The 20158-nt window shown below is 43.8% G+C and overlaps 1 protein-coding gene across 5 annotated transcripts in view; it reads left to right on the plus strand.

Annotated features, from left to right (window-relative positions):
- Positions 1–20158, plus strand: part of LOC132821808 (phospholipase D1-like) — a 158037-nt gene that overhangs the window by 67379 nt on the left and 70500 nt on the right. For all 5 annotated transcript variants that reach the window (XM_060834619.1, XM_060834624.1, XM_060834620.1 and 2 more), the window contains exons 2-6: positions 11048–11239; positions 12908–13041; positions 14868–15013; positions 17485–17593; positions 19818–19883. In XM_060834619.1, the coding sequence (XP_060690602.1) occupies positions 11083–11239; positions 12908–13041; positions 14868–15013; positions 17485–17593; positions 19818–19883 (612 nt within the window). In that variant the 5' untranslated portion in view covers positions 11048–11082. The remainder of the gene's footprint in view (positions 1–11047; positions 11240–12907; positions 13042–14867; positions 15014–17484; positions 17594–19817; positions 19884–20158) is intronic.

Consider the following 20158-nt stretch of genomic DNA (forward strand, 5'->3'; position numbering starts at 1 on the left):
GCTTGGATAGGAGTATGAGAATAACAGTGTGGAAACAGGCCTTTCGGCCCCTCAAGTCCACACTATTCCTCCGAAGAATAACCCACCCAGAGCCATTCCCCATATTTACCCCTGACTAATATCCTACACTATGGGCAATTAGTGTTATTTTCTGAGTCTGTAGATTGTGAAGGAGCAAAAATGGCCTTTGCAGTGATATGTTCTTCTTGTCAGATGTGGGAGTTTAAAGAGAGTTTAAGGGTTACTGCGGATTCTATCTGCCATAAATGCTGTTGGATGCGAATCTTATCAGATCGAGTGGATCGGTTGGAGAGACAGATAGAAGCAATGAGGAATTTGCAACAGCTACAGTATGTGATGGATGGCAGTTGTATAGATGGGTTAACTCCAGGAAGGGTAAGAGAGATAGGCAGCTAGCGCAGGAGTCTTTTGTGGATATACCTATTTCAAACAGGTATGCTGTTTTGAAAAATGTAGGGGCTGATGGATTCTCAGGGGAACGTAGCACGAGCAGCCAAGTTTCTGGTATTGAGACTGGCTCTCATGCAATGAGGGAAACGTCGGCTTCCAAGAGATCAACTGTGTAGGAGATTCTGTAGTCCGAGATACAGACGGACGTTTCTGTGGCCAACAGAGAAAAAGCAGAATGGTGTGTTGTTTCTCTGGTGCCAGGATCAAGGAGTCTCAGAGAGGATGCAGAATGTTCTCACAGGGGAGAGGGGCCAGCAGGAGGTCATTGTCCACACTGGAACCAACAACATTGGAAGGGAAAAGGTTGAGATTCTGAAGGGAGATCAGAAAGTTAGGCAGAAATTTAAAAAGGAGGTCCTCAAGGGTAGTAATACTCCCAGTGCTACGAGATAGTGAGGGTAGGAATAGGAGGATAGAGCAGATGAATGCATGGCTGAGGAGCTGGCGTATGAGAGAAAGATTCACACTTTTGAATCATTGGAATCTCTTTTGTGGTAGAAGTGACCTGTACAAGAAGGACGGATTGCACCTACATTAGAAGGGGAATAATATACTGGCAGGGAAATTTGCTAGAACTGCTTGGGAGGATTTAAACTAGTAAGATGGGGGTGTGGGATCCAGGGAGATAATGAGGAAAGAGATTGGTCTGAGATGGGTACAGCTGAGAACAGAAATGAGTCAAACAGTCAGGGCAGGCAGGTACAAGGTAGGACTAATAAATTAAACTGCATTTATTTCAATGCAAGGGGCGTAACAGGGAAGGCAGATGAACTCAGGGCATGGTCAGGAACATGGGACTGGGATATCATAGCAATTATAGAAACATGGCTCAGGGATGTGCTGGACTGGCAGCCTAATGTTCCAGGATACAAATTCTACAGGAAGGATAGAAAGGGAGGCAAGAGAGGAGGGGGAGTGGCATTTTTGATAAGGGATAGCATTACAGCTGTGCTGAGGGAGGATATTCCCAGAAATACATCCAGGGAAGTTATTTGGGTGGAACTGAGAAATAAGAAGGTGATGATCACTTTATTGGGATTGTATTATAGACTCCCCAATAGTCAGAGGCAAATTGAGAAACAAATTTGTAAGGAGATCTCAGCTATCTGTAAGAATAGTAGGGTAGTTATGGTAGGGGATTTTAACTTTCCAAACATCGACTGAGACTGCCATAGTGTTAAAGGTTTAGATGGAGAGGAATTTCTTAAGTGTGTACAAGACAATTTTCTGATTCAGTATGTGGATGTACCTACTAGAGAAGGTGCAAAACTTGACTTACTCTTGGAAAATAAGGTAGGGCAGATGACTGAGGTGTCAGTGGGGGAGCACTTTGGGGCCAGTGACCATAATTCTATTTGTTTTAAAATCGTGATGGAAAAGGATAGACCTAAAAGGATAGACAGATCTAAAAGTTGAAGTTCTAAATTGGAGGAAGGCCAATTTTGATGGTATTATGCAAGAACTTTCAAAAGCTGATTGGAGGCAGATGTTCGCAGGAAAAGGGACGGCTAGAATATGGGAAGCCTTCAGAAATGAGATAACAAGAATCCAGAGAAAGTATATTCCTGTCAGGGTGAAAGGGAAGGCTGGTAGGTATAGGGAATGCTGGATGATTAAAGAAATTGAAGGTTTGGTTAAGAAAAAGAAGGAAGCATATGTCAGATATGGACAGGATAGATCGAGTGAATCCTAAGAAGAGTATAAAGAAAGTAGGAGTACACTTAAGAGGGAAATCAGGAGGGCAAACCAGGGACATGAGATAGCTTTGGCAATTAGAATTAAGGAGAATCCCAAGGGTTTTTACAAATATATAAAGGACAAAAGGGTAACTAGGGAGAGAATAGGGCCCGTCAAAGATCAGTAAGGCGGCCTTTGTGTGGAGCCACAGAAAATGGGGGAGATACTAAATGAATATTTTGCATCAGTATTTACTGTGGAAAAGGATATAGAAAATATAGACTGTAGAGAAATAGATGGTGACATCTTGCAAAATGTCCAGATTACAGAGGAGAAAGTGCTGGATGTCTTGAAACGTTTAAAGATGGATAAATCCTCAGGACCTGATCAGGTGTACCCAAGAACTCTGTGGGAAGCTAGAGAAGTGATTGCTGGACCTCTTGCTGAGATATTTGAATCATCGATAGTCACAGGTGAGGTGCTGGAAGACTGGAGGTTGGCAAATAGATCTGTCTAGGGTGGTAGAGCCAAGCCAGGGAACTATAGACCGGTGAGCCTGACCTCAGTGGTAGGCAAGTTGTTGGAGGGAATCCTGAGGGACAGGATGTACATGTATTTGGAAAGGCAAGGACTGATTCAGGATAGTCAACATGGCTTTGTGCGTGGGAAATCATGTCTCACAAACTTGATTGAGTTTTTTTGATGAAGTAATAAAGAAGATTGATGAGGGCAGAGCAGTAGTTGTGATCTATATGGACTTTAGTAAGGCGTTCGACAAGGTTCCCCATGGGAGACTGATTAGCAAGGTTAGATCTCATGGAATACAGGGAGAACTAGCCATTTGGATACAGAACTGGCTGAAAGGTAGAAGGGTGGTGGTGGAGGGTTGTTTTTCAGACTAGAGGCCTGTGACCAGTGGATTGCCACAAGGATCGGTGCTGGGCCCTCTACTTTTTGTCATTTATATAAATGATTTGGATGCGATCATAAGAGGTAAAGTTAGTCAGTTTGCAGATGACACCAAAATTGGAGGTGTAGTGGACAGCGAAGAACGTTACCTCAGATTGCAACAGGATCTGGACCAGATGGGCCAATGGGCTGAGAAGTGGCAGATGGAGTTTAATTCAGATAAATGCGAGGTGCTGCATTTTGGGAAAGCAAATCTTAGCAGGACTTATACCCTTAATGGTAAGGTCCTAGGGAGTGTTGCTGAATAAAGAGACCTTGGAGTGCAGGTTCATAGCTTCTTGAAAGTGGAGTCGCAGGTAGATAGAATAGTGAAGAAGGCCTTAGATATGCTTTCCTTTATTGGTCAGAGTATTGAGTACAGGGGTTGGGAGGTCATGTTACAGCTGTACAGGACATTGGTTAGGCCACTGTTGGAATATTGCATGCAATTCTGGTCTCCTTCCTATCGGAAAGATGTTCTGAAATTTGAAAGGGTTCAGAAAGATTTACAAGGATGTTGCCAGGGTTGGAGGATCTGAGATACAGGGAGAGGCTGAACAGGCTGGGGCTGTTTTCCCTGGAGCGCCAGAGGCTGAGGAGTGACCTTATAGAGGTTTACAAAATTATGAGGGGCCTGGATAGGGTAAATAGACAAAGTCTTTTCCCTGGGGTCTGGGAGTCCAGAACTAGAGGGCATAGGTTTAGGGTGAGAAGGAAAAGATATAAAAGAGACCTAAGGGGCAACATTTTCACACAGAGGGTGGTATGTGTATGGAATGAGCTGAAAATGTATTGGTGGAAAATTGCAGCAGGTCAGGCAGCATCCAAGGAGCAGGAGAATCGACGTTTCCGGCATGAGCCCTTCTTCAGGAATGAGGTTTCCTGAAGTAGGGCTCATGCCCAAAACGTCGATTCCCTTGCTCCTTGGATGCTGCCTGACCTGCTGCAATTTTCCAGCAACACGTTATCAGCTCTGATCTCCAGCATCTGCAGTCCTCACTTTCTCCTATGGAATGAGCTGCCAGAGGATCTGATGGAGGCTGGTGCAATTGCAACATTTAAGAGGCATTTAGATGGGTATATGAATAGGAAGGGTTTGGAGGGATATGGGCCGGCAGGTGGGAGTAGATTGGGTTGGGATATCTGGTTGGAATGGACGGGTTGGACTGAAGGGTCTGTTTCCATGCTGTACATCTCTGACTCTATGACTCTAGTATGGCCAATTTACTTAGCCTGCACATCTTTAGATTGTGGGAGGAAATGAGAACACCTGGAGGAAACCCACACAGACACAGGGAGGATGTGTAAACTCCACACAGATAGTCACCCAGAGCTGGAATCAAACCTGTGTCCCTGGCACTGTGAGGCATCAGTGCTAACCACTGATCCACCATGCCGCCAAATGACAATGCAAGATTCTGGCTTGAACATTTATCCTTCATCATGGGTGAGGCAAAGATGCTATGTTAAAACTCTGGACACATATTTTGTTTCTTCACTGGTTCCATTACCACCTCCCGTTGTCTTACCTGTTGTCATTTCTGAATGTATTTACAACCTGTTGCACCTCGAACCTTCTTCCTGACAATACTGGAATGCAACGTTAACTCTCCTTCTCTTCACTGGTGTTGGCCAGCTTGCAAAGTATTTCCAGCATTTTAAAGTTTCTATTCCAGTGTAAGTCGAAATATTTTACTGGTGGATTTTGCTGAACTCCCTGTGCCCTGTAAAATTTAATGAATAAGAAATTGCATTTTACAACTCTACAGTGGAGATTCATAGTGACATGGATGTTAGAATCCAAAAAACTGACATCCTATTGTAGCTGGACTGAATTAGTGAGGACAGTTCCCATTTTAACAAGAAAAATGAGGATTTAAAAAAAAATTGACTGTACTTTTGGTAAAATGAGTGAACTTATACTATAACATAACAAAGGCAGCAGTATTATCTCTGGACTGTTCATCTAGAGATCCAGCTGATGTTCTGGGACCTGGGTTCAAATCCTACCGTAGCAGACGGTGGAATTTGAATTCATGAAAAGTCTGAAATGAGTACTCTAATGATGATCACGAATCTGCTGTTGGGAGAAAATCACCTCGTTCACTCATGTCCTTTCAGAAAGGAAATCTGCATCCTTAGCTGATCTGGCCTACGTATGATTCCAGAGTCAAAAGTGTGGTGCTGGGAAAGCACAGCCAGCCAGGCAGCATCCAAGGAGCAGGAGAATCAACGTTTCAGGCATAAGGCCTTCGTTGAGATGTGACTCCAGCCCTACAACAATGTGGTTGACTCTTAACTGAGCTCTGGGATCAATAATGAGTGCTGGCCCACCCAGCAACGCCTTCATTCTGTGAATTAAAAAAAAACTGATATACCAGGTTTACAAAATCATGAAGGGTAAAGACAGGGTGGATAGAGACCAGCTTTTTCCCAGGGTAAAGAATTCAATAACGAGAGGTCACGCTTTCAAGGTGAGAGGTGGAAAGTTTAAGGAGGATACACGCGGCAAGTACTTCACACAGAGGGTGGTGGGCGTTTGAACGTGTTGCCAGCAGAGGTGGTAGAGGCAGGCACAGTAGATTCATCTAAGATGCGTCTGGATAAATACATGAGTAGGTGGGGAGTAGAGGGATACAGATGCTTAGGAATTGACCGACAGGTTTAGACAGTACATTTTGATCGGCTCAGGCTTGGAGGATCGAAGGGCCTGTTCCTGGGCTGTAAATTTTCTTTGTTCTTCTTTGAAATATTTTATAACACTCTTCTACTATATGTCACGTGAATCATCACAAACATTTGTGGAAAAATGTATTTTTTGCCCAAATTGGTTACTTTTAGTTGCATTATGTGTGTTTTCAAAACGCGCTGTGGTTTTGGCAGTGCTTAAACACCACAGGATACATCAACCAGCCTCTACTTCCTGGTTCTGCTTTCAGTGTAACCTCTATACTTGTCATTTAATTAGGTTAGATTCTTCTGATCTGCTCATCAGCTGCTAAATCATCAGTGACGGGAGACTGAAGCCACTCCAATCATGCTGCTATTCAGGACGGTGTTGATCACGCTGACCACTGGATTTGTAATACCTTTTACATTCCAAGCTGTGAACTGTCAGTCTTTGTCCCTAGTTCAATGCTTGACACTGTCGTGAACTTGCTCATTGAAAGTGAGCATTGAAAGATTCTGCACAAGCAACTTACATTTCTATAGTACCTTTCACACAATAAAATGTGCCACTGCACTTCCAAAGAATATATTCTGGCTGAAACTCACTCTTCCAAAAAAATGCAACTGGAGCAGTACCAAAGGAGGGTTAGAGTGTCAGAGGTGTAGCTGAGAAAGGGCTTGTGTGCTCTCTCAGGTACATGTAATGGTTACTGTCTCAAAGAAAAACATACCTCCTTAGTGTCCTGAACAATATTTAGCCCTTCAATCAATCAAACCGAATGAAGACATCGTTTTGTCACTGTTGCATTGCACTTGTAGAAATTGCAGTGCATAAGTTATTTATTATTAGTTTATAACAGCACGCCAATTTAGGAATGTGGAGCAGGGAGGAGGCCATTCATCCCATCAAACCTGTGCCGCTGTTTGACTGTCTGTCTCTATGTCATGATCCTGCACTACCTCCATGTCCTTTGATGTCATTAATCTCCTGAAATCTATCGATTGATATATTGAATCTGGGACAGAGAATTCCAAAGATTCGCCATCCTCTGAGTAAAGAAACTCCCCCTTCCTCTCGGTCTTAAATAGCCTGCCCTTTATCCTAAGGTTATATCATTTTCAGTTAGAGGGAAATCCTATCCATGGGGTGAAAGTAGAGGTGTGTTTCGAGTCCAGTGATACCAAAACTACATTCATTTATCCCCTTTTTACCTGAAGCCCTGACTATTGTTGGGTGCAGTTCCACACAGAGCAGAAGTGGTTCACTGCTAGTGGTCAGGATTAATACCTTAGATAGTCATTGCTTGAAGGGACTTCTCAGCTGGGAGGAGCCTCACGATCAGGATCCCATTCCCCTCCAACCACATGCACATGCTTACAAGGGAGCAAATGGGACCCTGGCAACAGCCAGGGAGAAGATGTCTTACTGTCTTTTCCTATTTGCCTGGCTGAAACTAAATCTCAATAACTTTGCTTGGTTCACTGTGGATCTGCCAACAAGCTAGGCCCTGGACATTCAGACTTAGCCCTTCTAAAAGCCACGGCCTCAGTAACCAAACCTGGAGTGGCTCTGTGGAGGTGAGATTTTTGTTGTGAAACTTGAAAGGGTTCAGAAAAGATTTACAAGGCTATTGCCAGGGTTGGAGCTATAGGGAGAGGTTGAACAGGCTGAGGCAGTTTTCCCGGGAGCGTCGGAGGCTGAGGGGTGACCTTATAGAGGTTTACAAAATTATGAGGGGCATGGATAGAATAAATAGACAAAGTCTTTTCCCTGGGTTTGGGGAGTCCAGAACTAGAGGGGATAGGTTTAGGGTGAGAGGAGAAAGATATAAAAGACAGCTAAGGGGCAATTATTTCACGCAGAGGATGGTACGTGTATAGAATAAGCTGCTAGAGGATGTGGTGGAGGCTGGTACAATTGCAACATTTAAGAGGCATTTGGATGAGTAAATGAATAGGAAGGGTTTGAAGGGATATGGTCCAGATGCTGGCAGGTGGGACTAGATTGGGTTGGGATATCTGGTCGGCATGGACGGGTTGGACAGAAGGGACTGTTTCCATGCTGTACATCTCTATGACTCTATGACTCTTAGACAAAGGACATATTTAGCACAGAGAAGTTCTGTTCTAATTCTGAGAAGGCAAGTAAAATTGTCACAAAAAGCAAGCTGTTAACCACTTTACCACAAATTTCTATGGCCAGCGCTGTGTCAGCCACTGAGATATCAGGGTGTAACAAGCAGTATCTATTTACTCAGTAATCATGGACAAACTACAGCAATATCTGATAAAAGCAGGCTAGTGAGGTGTGACAAGTGGAGGACAGTGAAATACTAAACGTAAACATGCTGTTTCCAGGCTGGGGACAATTGACCTAACACTTCCATTCTGGCTGTGGCTACTGAACATTCAACCAGCTTTTACTATCATGAAAAAATGACATGGCTAATGTTAGTGGCCGGCAAAAATTAGAGTAATTCCTAACTTAATTTCTGCACCAAATCCTGGTGAATTGATCTTTGCTTGCAGGGTTAGTTGGATCATTGTGATGGTGACCATAGTGATTAGCACCACTGTCTCACAGTGCCAGTGACCCTAACATCGGGAGACTGTCTGTGCGGAGTTTGCACAGTCTCCCTGTGTCTTTGTAGATTTCATCCGGGTGTTCCAGTTTCCTCCCATAATCCAACAATTAGGTGGAATGGCCATGCTAAATTGCTCATAGTGTCCAAAGATGTGCAGGTTAGGTGGGTTAACCAGATGGACATGGGTTTACAGGGGTGAGATGGAGGAGGGGTGGTCTCGGTGGTATGCTGCTCAGATGGTTGGTGCAGACTTGATGGGCCGAATGGCCTCTATCTGCACTGTAGGGGGAAAGCAAAAGAGTGTCATGGTGGCTCAGTGGTTAGCACTGCTTCCTCATAGGTTTGATTCCAGCCTCGGGCAACTGTCTGTGTGGTGTTTGCACAGTGTCCCCATATCTGTATGGATTCCCTCCGGATGCTCCAGTTTCCTTCCACAGGTGAGTGATGTGCAGGTTAGGTGAATTGACTTTGGGAAATGTGAGGTTATGAATATAAGGTCAGTGGCTAGGTCTTGGTAGAATGCTCTTTGAGGGCCAGTCCAGACTCAATGGGCCGAATGGTCTCTTTCTGGAGTAGATGGATTCTATGAGAGGTTTTACATAAATTTTCTTAAACGGCGGCATTGTCCCTGTGGTAAGGGCAATTGTAGATGGACTGCAAAAGAAGACTGATCAGTGGGCAAAATCCATTCCTGTACCTTCCAACCCACAGAGAATATTTATGAACAAAACACACTCTGCTTCCAAATCTCCCAGTATTTCATTGGCTGTAAATCATTTGGAACATGAAGAAAACTATGGAAATGAAAGTCCTCTTTTTCAGTTTCTCTCCAGTGTGTGACTTTGTGTTCGGGGATGTGTCACTGGGACTGGTCTCTGTGTTGTCAAGTGCATTTGACTGGTATGCTGCATTGTCTCAGACTATCATTTCCTTGGAGTTATGTGTTTTGGTCTGACTCAATAGTTTGTCAGCATTTCAACTGACTTGCTACAGTCTAGATATTGACTCATTTGCAAGTTCAACGGAAAAAAGAGTGAAATGAAATAATTGTTCAACAGCTCATTTTCAAATTCGTCCCATTCCTTCCTGCATTTCCTCTAAGCTTGCCAACTTGGCCATTTTCCAGAAGGTTTTCCTGGTCAACCCCCTCCTTCCGAATGGCCCATCCGGACACTTCCAACATAGTACCTGACGCAGCACTGCTGGCATTATTCTACTTTCTGACAGACGAACAAATCATAGTATCATAGAAGCACTATAGTGTGGTAATACGCCATTTGACCCATTGGGTCTACACTGACCCTCCACTAAGAATCCCGCCCAGACTCACCCCTCCTACCCTCTCCCTGTAACCCTGCGTTTTCCATGGCTAATCGGTGTAGACCTGTTGGGCCAAATGGCCTGTTTCCACACTGTAGGGATTCTTATGATTCTCCATGATAATCCACCTAACCTGCACATGATTAGATTAGATTCCCTACAGTGTGGAAACAAGCCCTTCAGCCCAACAAGTCCAAACCGACCCTCTGAAGAGCGACTCACCCAGTCCCATTCCCCTACCTTCTATTTACCCTTGACTATTGCACCTAACACTATGGGCAATTTAGCATGGCCAATTCACCTGATCTGCACATCTTTGGATTGTGGGAGGAAATTCCACTCAGACAATATACAAACTCTACACTGACAGTCACCCGAGGTGGGAATCGAACCTGGGTCCCTGGTGCTCTGAGGCAGCAGTGCTAACCACTGAAGCAACGTGCAGCCAAACATCTTTGAACTGTGGGAGGAAACCGGAAGACCTGGAGGAAACCCCCACAAACACGGGATGATGTTTGACTATCAGTTGAACAGCCTCTTGTTTCTCTTTCTGTACCTTTACAGGTAATGAACTAAAATGATTGAATAAAATGGAAAAATACACCGTTTTTAAAGCTTTGGTAATTTTTCTCTTTGCTGTCATATGGACTCTGATAGCTTCTGAACTCCTCAGATCACCTATTTCCAACTTCATCCATCTCCTCTCCTGTCTCACCTCATTTGCTGTTGAAACCATCATTTACACCTTTGGTGATCTCGAGACTTGACAATTCCAATGCTCTGTAGGAGTCAATTCCACCCTGGGATGACTGCTTGTGTGGAGTCTGCATGTTCTCCCTATGTTTGCGTTTCCTTTAGGTGCTCCAGTTTCCTCCCACTATCCAAAGATGTGCAAGTTAAATGGATCGACTATGCTAAATTGCCCAGGGTGTTCAGGGATGTGTAAGTTAGGTGGATTAACCATGGGAAATGTGGGGATAGGGTGGAGTCTGGGTCGGATGCTCTTTACAGGGTTAGTTCGGACTCAATGGGCCAAATGACCTCTTTCCTCACTGTCGGGATTCTGTGATGCTATCTTTGACAAATCACAATAGTCTGATTATAGCTCTATTCTTTTAGTCCTGATATAATTCCTAATGTTAATTGCTGCACAATTGGCAGCCATACAATTCCAGCTCTATGCTTTGGAAATCCTTCCTTAAGCCTCTCAACCTCACTTGCCTTCTTTAGGGCATTTGTATATAATATCTACATTTCTGTGGCTCAATGTCAAATTGTCCTTTATAAGATTCCGGGGAAATATCTTGAAATGTTTCACTATGTTAAAGGTGCTATATAAATGCAAGTTGCTGATTTTCTTTTCGTTTTATTTTCAGGGCAGTTGCCTTGTGCCTAGGTGTTAGTGCTCACAATGTCAGACCGATTTCAGAGTCCCTTACAACGATCATCTGCGCTAAAAGGTGTGGCCACAGACATTAGCCAACTGATGGAGAATCTTGATACCAATGAGCTACGTCTGGAAGGAGATGATGTGGACTTTGATCCTGGCAATGATTCGAGAGAACCAAGTGAGTATGATTTTCACTTCAAGTACAAGAATTGACCAACACTTGAAAGCGCTGTTCTCCCTTATTACATATTCAATTATAATCAAATCACCAATGGATACCATTTGGCCCATTGAGGCTGTACTAGTTCTTTGCAAGATCTATCGAATGAGTCCCACTTTGCCCACAAAGTCCTGCGAACCTTTTTCCAAATCATAATCACTATGCAAAAAAACTTCATCGTTACTGGTTTCCTGTCTGTTATTTTAAACCTGTGTCCCCTGGTTACTGACCCTCCTACCGCTGGTAACAACTTGTTCCTTTCTACTCAAATCAAATCCTTTCATTAAATGTCCCCTTAACCACCTCTGCTGCAAGGATCATAATCTGAGTTTTTCCAGTCAATGCACCCATCTGAAATCCCTCACCTTTGATCCCATTCCTGTAAAACCCTCCCTCACCTTCTCCAAGGACTAAAGTGCAGGGTTGGAATATTCCAGCTGAGGCCGAACCCTGGAAGTTATGAAGGTTTCAAATTACTTCAGTGTATTTGTGCCAGAAACTCTCAATCATTGTGATGTTTTATTGAAACACCAGTGCGTTGTGGTTGGCTGCTGCGTTGTAGGAAAGGGAGGCTAATGGAGTGATCTACTAGATAAGCTCAAACCTTCCTTGAAGAGGCTTGACAGTTTTATGTGCTTCACCAGAATTAGGGCTCACGAATATAAGATGGTCATTAATTAATCCAGATGGGAATTCAGGAGAAACCTGTTTACCTGTGAGGATGTGGAATGATTGAGACAGAGAGTACGTTTAAGGGGAAGCTGGATAAGTGCAGCAGAGAGGCAAAGAGAGATAAGGTGAGATGAAAAGGAGTGGCTGGAGGATCTTACTAAGCAGAAACAGCAGCACTGTGATGTTAAGCTGAATGGGATTGTTCGGTGCTTTAGATTCTGTCGATATCTGTGCTCACAGCGACCTTTCAATGATGACTAGTTTGTCTTAAATGGTAGAAATAGTCAATTGAATGAAGTTCATCAGATGTTCTTTGAAACAATGATAATGGGATCTTTCGTATCCACTTGAGAGACTAGAAGCAAATTAAAGTTAACATCTCACCCACAACATAGTTCCACCCTCTCACATGTACTATGCCAGGAGTGTCATCTGATGATATGATTGAGCATCCTTAAGGTGTTGAAAGGAGTTAAGAAGCAAGTAGAGAGAAATAGACAAGGGGCCGTAACCTTAAATTAGAAGCCAGAGAAGTTAGGAGGTACTTCTTTGCTTACAGATTTACGGATGTGGAGAATTGCATTTCACAAACACCAATTATTGTTGTGGCTGGATTGATAATTAATATTAAGTTTAGATTTTTGCTAAGTCGTGGTACGAAGAGAAGTGGAGGCAAAGGTGGTGGATGGAGTTTAAGTATGGATCAGCTGTGATCTCACTGAATGACAGAAGATACATGATAGGCTGAATGGCCTCCTCCTGTTGCTATCTTCCTATTCCTAATACAGGCTGAAGTATCTGAAGCAAGACTGCTGCTGACTGTAATCACAGGACCACAGGAAGCAGTTTATCTTCCATTGAAAAATGTTGAACTTGAGTATATTTTGCTGGGACATACACTATGGGCCAAATGGCTTCCTTCTGAGTAGTATCTTCTATGTTTTTATGTTTCAGTTGGCTCTCAGATTCCATTCTCAGCCATTTACAAGACCAAATCCTTCAAGGAGCCTGAGATTCAGGTGTACCTGACTGGAGAACCAATCAAAGTTCATGTTTTGGAGGTGGAACGATTCACATCTACATCAAAGGTGAAGGGCTCTGCGTGGGGAACTGAAACATGGTTTGACTTCTGTCACCACTACCTCTACTACTATTAACTTCTCAGCACAAATTTTATTTTTCATTTGTTCTTGGGATGTGGGCATCACTGGCTGGGTTAGCTTACTGCCCGTCCCTAGTTGTTGTTGAGAAGGTGGTGGTGAACCGCTGTAGTCCAGGTTGAGATTTCCAACTGAAGTCTCCCATCCCTTGTACCATTTCAGCACATCCTCACCACACACTCTGTAAGGCCTTGACATCTTTCCTGAAGTTTTATGTCCAGAAATGAACACTGAACACAGAACTGAGGCCTAACCTGCAATTTATAAAGATTTAGCATGACCCTGTAGCTCTTTTGAACCATGCCTGTGTCAATAAAGCCAAGAATCCAGTCTGCCTTTTCAGGTGTCTCAACTTGACCCGTTACCTCCAAAGAATTCTCTACGTGTACACCAAATCTTCTCCCAAACTTTGAACACCAGCCATCTCCGTTCCTGCAGCCCTGTTCACTTTGTACCGTGTAGGTCATATTTCCTCTCATGTCCTGCCTACTGAAATGTATCACTTCACAATTCTGTGTTAAAGTGTATTACCACAAGTCTGCCCACTTGCCAATCTGTTTCTGTTCTCTTTATTGTTTACTACACATTTGAAAGGATATCTTTCATTTCGCAATTGGCATGGTGGTTTACTGATTAGTATGTTGCCTGACAGCACCAGGGACCTGGGTTTGATCCTGGCCTTGGGCAACTGTCTGTATCGAGTTTGTACATTCTCCCTGTGTCCATGCGAGTAACCCCCCCCCCACAGTCTGGATTCCCCCACTGTCCAAAGAGATGCAGGTTGGGTGAATTGGCTGTGCTAAATTTCCCATGATGTCCAGGGATGTGCAGGCTAGATGGAATCGCCATAAGAAATGCAGGGTTGGTGGGATGTGGTGGTTTGGGGGGGTGTCAATGTGGGCCCGATGAGTTAAATGACCTGTTTCTACATTGTAAGGATTCTAAGTTCAGATCATTAATGTATATTGGAAAGAGCAGTGATTCCGGTACTGAATCTCGACACTGGTGGGTATATCTCTTCAGTCGACAGACAATCGTCTGCTTTCCATCTGTTAGCCAAGCTCATATCTATGCAACCATTCTGATTTAATCCTGTGGGATGCAATTTTCAATTTTCTAAATAAGTCTATTACACATGCTTTATTAAAGACCTTTTGAAAGTCCCTATAGTCAACTTCAATCACATTAACTTTATCAACCCTCTCCATTGCCGCACTGAAGACCTCTAACCTGTTAATTCACTTTAATTTTATAAATTGTGCTTTCATTTGTTGACCTGTACCTTTCCAACTGGCAATAGCTAATGTCTGTAAAAGATTCCGCACTATCAACTTTTGTCTGACTGGCCCACTGTCAGCTGGTTGCTACGTTTAGTCCAGATTTGTTTGAACATAATATTTACAAAACTCCAGTCATTTGTTAACACCCTGATGAAAATTGGAGGATCATAGCGAAGATCCACTGCATTTTCCAGTCTTATTTCCCTCTGTTATCCAGGATGCATCCCATCAGGGAGATTGTCCTGCTGTGAGCATGCTATCCAGGCTAACAATGCCAGTGCTGCACTGTTACAGGTGCTGGCTTTTGATGAAACATTAGTCCCAGACCCCAGTCTACTGTCTTATTCTGCACTTGACAGGAGTGTGAAGCATTGATCAGCCACATTGCTTTGTCATTCCTGTTCCCTGCATTTTTCATAGTTCTCACTACTGCGCACAGTTTGATTTTAATTTCTTGTCTGTTTGCATCACCAGGTTCCAAGTCCTAACATTTACACCGTTCAATTGAAACATGGAGAGTTCACCTGGAAGGTCAAGAGGAAATTCAAGCATTTTCAAGATCTTCACAGAGAGCTTCTCCGATACAAAGCCTTCCTCCGCCTGCCAATCCCGACACGCAGGTAATCTTCGACCTGAACCATAAACCGGGAGTCATCACAGATTGTTTACAGAGTACAGGGTAGAATCATAGAATCCCTACAGTGTGGAAACAGACCCATCAATCTAACAACTGCACAGCGACCCTCTGAAGAGTAACTCACCCAGATCAATTCCCCTACCCTATATTTGTCCCTAACTAATGCAGCTAACCTAAACATCCCTGAACGCTATGAGTAAATTAGCATGGCCAATTCATCCAACCTGCACATCTTTGAACCATGGGAAGAAACCCTTGCAGACGCGGGGAGAATGTGCAAACTCCACACAAACAGTCACCTGAGGTTGGAATCAAACCCAGGTCCCTGGCACCGAGAGGCAGCAGTGTTGACCACCGAGCCACCATACCACCCATTGCCTGTCCTTCTCTTTCCTCCTTGTTGTTTTCCTCAAGAAAGGCTGAATAGGAATGAAGGTTGACTCAATAATGTCACTTCCTCTTTCCCTCCAATTCATTACCGTCTCTGCTAGCCTGGGCCAGGCCACCTTTCACCCAGACTTCTGGGTAGGAGAGCAGGGAGGCAAGGCAACTCAGTTGCACCCCCACGCTATTGCAAACTCCAGCAGTGAGGATGCTGCCCCTGAATCCTGAAGGATAACGTTTTGGAGAGCCCGGGGGTAGGGAGCATGAGGAATTGAGCAAGGGAATCCAGAAGAAAGGTTTTCAACTCAAACACCAAGTGCAAAACTGGTCATTCATTCCTGGTACTCTCAATATAAATGTTTAGTGCATTTAATGATGAGTATTTTCACTTAACCATGAAAAGCAGAAGAAGCCATTCAACTCCTCAGATCTGTACTCCTTTTAACAACAACATTTGAATTAATTTGAGTTAATTCAGGGAGAGAATTTTCAGAGCTGAAAATGTGTTGCTGGTTAAAGCACAGCAGGTCAGGCAGCATCCAAGGAACAGGAAATTCGACGTTTCGGGCCAGAGCCCTTCATCAGGAATCAATGTGTTGCTGGTTAAAGCACAGCAGGTCAGGCAGTTTCCTGATGAAGGGCTCTGGCCCGAAACGTCGAATTTCCTGTTCCTTGGATGCTGCCTGACCTGCTGTGCTTTAACCAGCAACACATTTTCAGCTCTGATCTCCAGCATCTGCAGACCTCACTTTTTACTCAGAGAATTTTCAGAGCCTACTTCCCAAATCTCTTGAATCACCTTTAAAAATACCAGTGTTCTGAATTTCTTCAATAACTCCTCTTGTTCCCATCAAGCGTCACTTTCCTCTTCCCCATTGAAGCTCACTCCCTGCCATGACCTCAGCTCCATAAGACCATCAGACCATAAGATGTATGGAGCAGAAATGGGCCATTCAGTCCACATAATCTGCTGTGCCCATTCAATGAGATCGCAGCTGATCTGATAATCCCCACTCTACCTTCCTGCCTTTTCCCCATTACCCTTGTCTCTCTTCGTATCCCTGGGCCCTAAGCTCTGGAATTTCTTCCCAAAGCCTGTCCACCACTTTCCACCTTCTCCTTTAAAATACTTCTTAACATTGACCTCTTCAAATGGAGATTTTTTTCATTAATCCTAATATTTCTTTATGTGCTCAGTGTCAGGTTTCTGCTGGTTAATACTGATGTGGGAAATACTACAATTTTAAACAGTTAGGTAAATGCAGGCTGTTGTAGCATTTGTTGAACCCATGAGATCTAATAGCCCCTGGTATGGGGATGAAAATGACAGGAATAGGAGAAAACCATTCACCCCCTTCATTCTGTTGCACCACTCAATGAGATTCTGGCTGATCTACATTTGACCCACATCGACCCCAAACTCCTCAATGTGCTCGTGTCCAGCAAAACCTAATGACCTCAGCAGCTGTTTGTCAGAGTGAGTTCTGTACTTCTCCAATCTTTGTATAAAGACCTGTTTCCTAACTTCCCTTTTGAACAAGGAGCTGTGAATCGTGCTGCTTCAAGTTCTTGCAAGGAAAGGGGAACCCCCCCCACTTAACCCACAACCAAAATTGTAAGGAAAGAGTTATATACACAAAAGTGCTTTACAAGGTCACTGAGTCACACAGCAAAGCATTTCCCAGGCAACTAACTGTAGTCTCAATTTAGCCAACTGTGCACAGGAAGATGCCATACTTCCTTTTCTCCAGTCCTGATTGTCTAGGTTTTTACTGGTGTTAGTTGTGGAAAGAATATAGTCCATGATTATTTCTGTCCTTCCCAGAAACCTGTTAAATTCTTAATGTCCTCTTAAACAGGTACATGTTGTGTCGATGTACCGGGGGTGATAAGTTAAGGTATGATGATGGACTTTTGTGTTTTGATGAGTTCTGGGCTTTTCTGCGATTATGGAATGTGATACATTTTCCCTGTAGGAGACTAATTGGATGGAGAGTGTGGAAATACCTTGTGGGACTTTCATTGGGCTGAAATGTCTTTTCTTCTGATGCACTTTATGTTAACTTCCAGTTACACAGTGAGGAGACAGACAGTGAAGAGAGGGGAGCCCCGGAATATGCCTACTCTGCCTCGCAGTTCAGACCTCATCGTTAGAGAGGAACAGATCTCGAGCCGCCGGGTAAGCTCCATATGGCATTGTGGGTATATTGTGATACTGCTCGGGGGCCAGTTCCATGTGTAGAGGTGCCAGCTACACATGCAGCTGCAAGGACCAGGTATTTGTAGATCGGATTCCAGCCTGGCATGGCTTCAATTTGAAATTTCTCCCATCTGTTTTACCAACTGCTTCAACACCATCTCTGCTTCCGATCTTTGAAACCTCTTCCATCTTAGTTTATCACTACAAGACCATAAGAACTAGGAGCAGGAGTAAACCATTTAGCCCATCTATGGCATTCGATAAGATCATGGCTGATCTGACCTTAGCCTTCACATTGCTTTCCTGTCAGTTCCCATTGAATTCTCTTTCTCATCGAAAATCTGCCTGACTCTGTCTGGACTATATTCAATGACCAAAGTTACTGTGAAGATACTTTACTGCATTAACTATCCTCTAAAGGAGTAAAATCCCTCCATCGTCCTTATATACCTGAAACAAATCAGCCCTTAATCATCTCTCATCAACCTGTACAAGCTTTGTATGTGTAACCTGATTGAGGCTTGTTGACCACAAACTCTGGGTTAAGCTTGGCCAGTGTGACTCTGTGTAATCCTGGTCTTAACCTCATGGGATGTTTCCCACAGCGGGCAGGATTCAACATAAATTTGGAGATGGGGGATGTGGTAGAATGTTTAACTTGGCGGGCGATGGGTGAGTGACAATCCCACCTCCTTCCTGCCTCTGGTGTGGCTAAAGGGGTCATGAATGGCCTTCTTGCCCCAGTACTAATGGACAGCTTAAAGTTGGCAATTAGTGCCCTCCTAAGTACCTCCTTCTTGAGGTGCTACTTATGAACCAGCAGCAAGTGAGGCAATCACCAATGCTGAGAGCCCAAAATTCAAACCCTGCTGTGTTTTATTGTGAGCCCCTGGGGGTGAAGAGGGAACCTCATTTTCAGGTGTAAAAAGTACCTGATGAAGGAATATGGCACGTAACTAGGAGCAGAAGGATGAACTGCTAAGAGAAACATCTCCACCATTTATTCCAAACTACCAAGCCAGCAACGCCTCGCTGCTGTCACTCCAATGTGGCCTGGAGCCCTTGCTAATCTTGGGCGTCCGCCACTGTCCCAGGGAAGGCCCACTGCTGGCTACTTGGGGGTGCCTGATTGGCACGTAACAGGCATCCCTTCCTTATTCGAGTTTCTGGCTTGCTGTCGTCACCCTCAGTTCCTGGTTGAAATTCCACGCCTAGAACATACAAGAACATTTCTTTTACACTTGTTCATGGGATGTTATTGTTACTGGATTTATTGTCCATCCCAGAGTCAACCACATTGCTGTAGGTCTGGAGTCACGTGCAATCCAGACTGGGTAAGGAAAGCAGATATCCTTCCCTCAGGCACATTAGTGAGCTAGATAGTTTTTTTTAATGACACTTGGTTTCATGGTCACCATTTAGTTAGCTTCCTATTTTACATCCTTATTGAATTCAATATTCATCAATGACCATGATGGCGGGATTTGAACTCCAGGTTCCAAGAACTTTACCCTGGGGTTCTGGATTATTAGTCCAGTGACATTATCACAATGCCACAGGCTACCATTAACTTACTTTTAGGTAATGTAATAAAATGTCCCCACCTGATGTCAGGGCCTGGAATCAGACACAATTTGTCACTGACCTGTGTGTTGGTCTATCAGGAGAGGTGTCCACAACTTTAGTCAAGGAGATGGTTTTAAGAGGAGACTCAAGGAAGAAAAGACTTAGAGCATTTAGGGGAGGAAATTCCAGAGATTAACTCCTTGACAGCAGAAAACACAACAAGAAAAGATGTGTTGAAATCTGGTTTTCTCAAGGAGCCAGGATCGGAGGAGCATGTCAATGTTGATGTTTAACAGTTACCAGTTGGAGAGAGTGTGGGTCAGGTTAGGATGACCAAATCACTGCCTTAAATGGTATTAGTGAACCCTTGAGTTTTCACAGCAGCCCAGACACTTCCTACTTACTGTTAGGATTTTTTTACTGACTGATCTTTTGCTGTAATTAAACCAATTTGAATGTTTTTTTTAATTTCTGTGTTGGGATTTGAACTCACATTATTCTGATAATTAAACCTATGATGTAAGTATCTTGCTTGTATTCTGCCATACATGACGTGCTCCTTGGTCAGTGTGTGAATGCGGACAGATGATCAGCTTCTTAATTTGTATTCTCTGAAATCCTTAACTTCCATTTGCAGAAGCAACTGGAAGATTACTTGACCAAGCTGCTGAAGATGCCTATGTACAGGAATTACCATGCGACGGTAAGCCCTCTACTTGCTGTCTATGTGCTGCCTGTTGATTGAGGTGTTACACTGAGGCCCAGCGAGGTGAAGGATCCCTCAGCTCTCTTGTCAGTGAAGGCCTTTCTCCCCATTCCCTGACTGACAATCATCAGTCACACTGAAGAGGGCCTTCCCCCGTTTTGGCCCATCGTGATTCAGGATCCTTCCAGCAGCCATCCACTGAACGCATTGAGGATTAAAATAATATATTACATTTCCAAATAAATTAAAAATGAAGAATCTGAGGCCTTTTG

This window comes from Hemiscyllium ocellatum, chromosome 13 (assembly GCF_020745735.1).
Source record: "Hemiscyllium ocellatum isolate sHemOce1 chromosome 13, sHemOce1.pat.X.cur, whole genome shotgun sequence".
NCBI lineage: Eukaryota > Metazoa > Chordata > Chondrichthyes > Orectolobiformes > Hemiscylliidae > Hemiscyllium > Hemiscyllium ocellatum.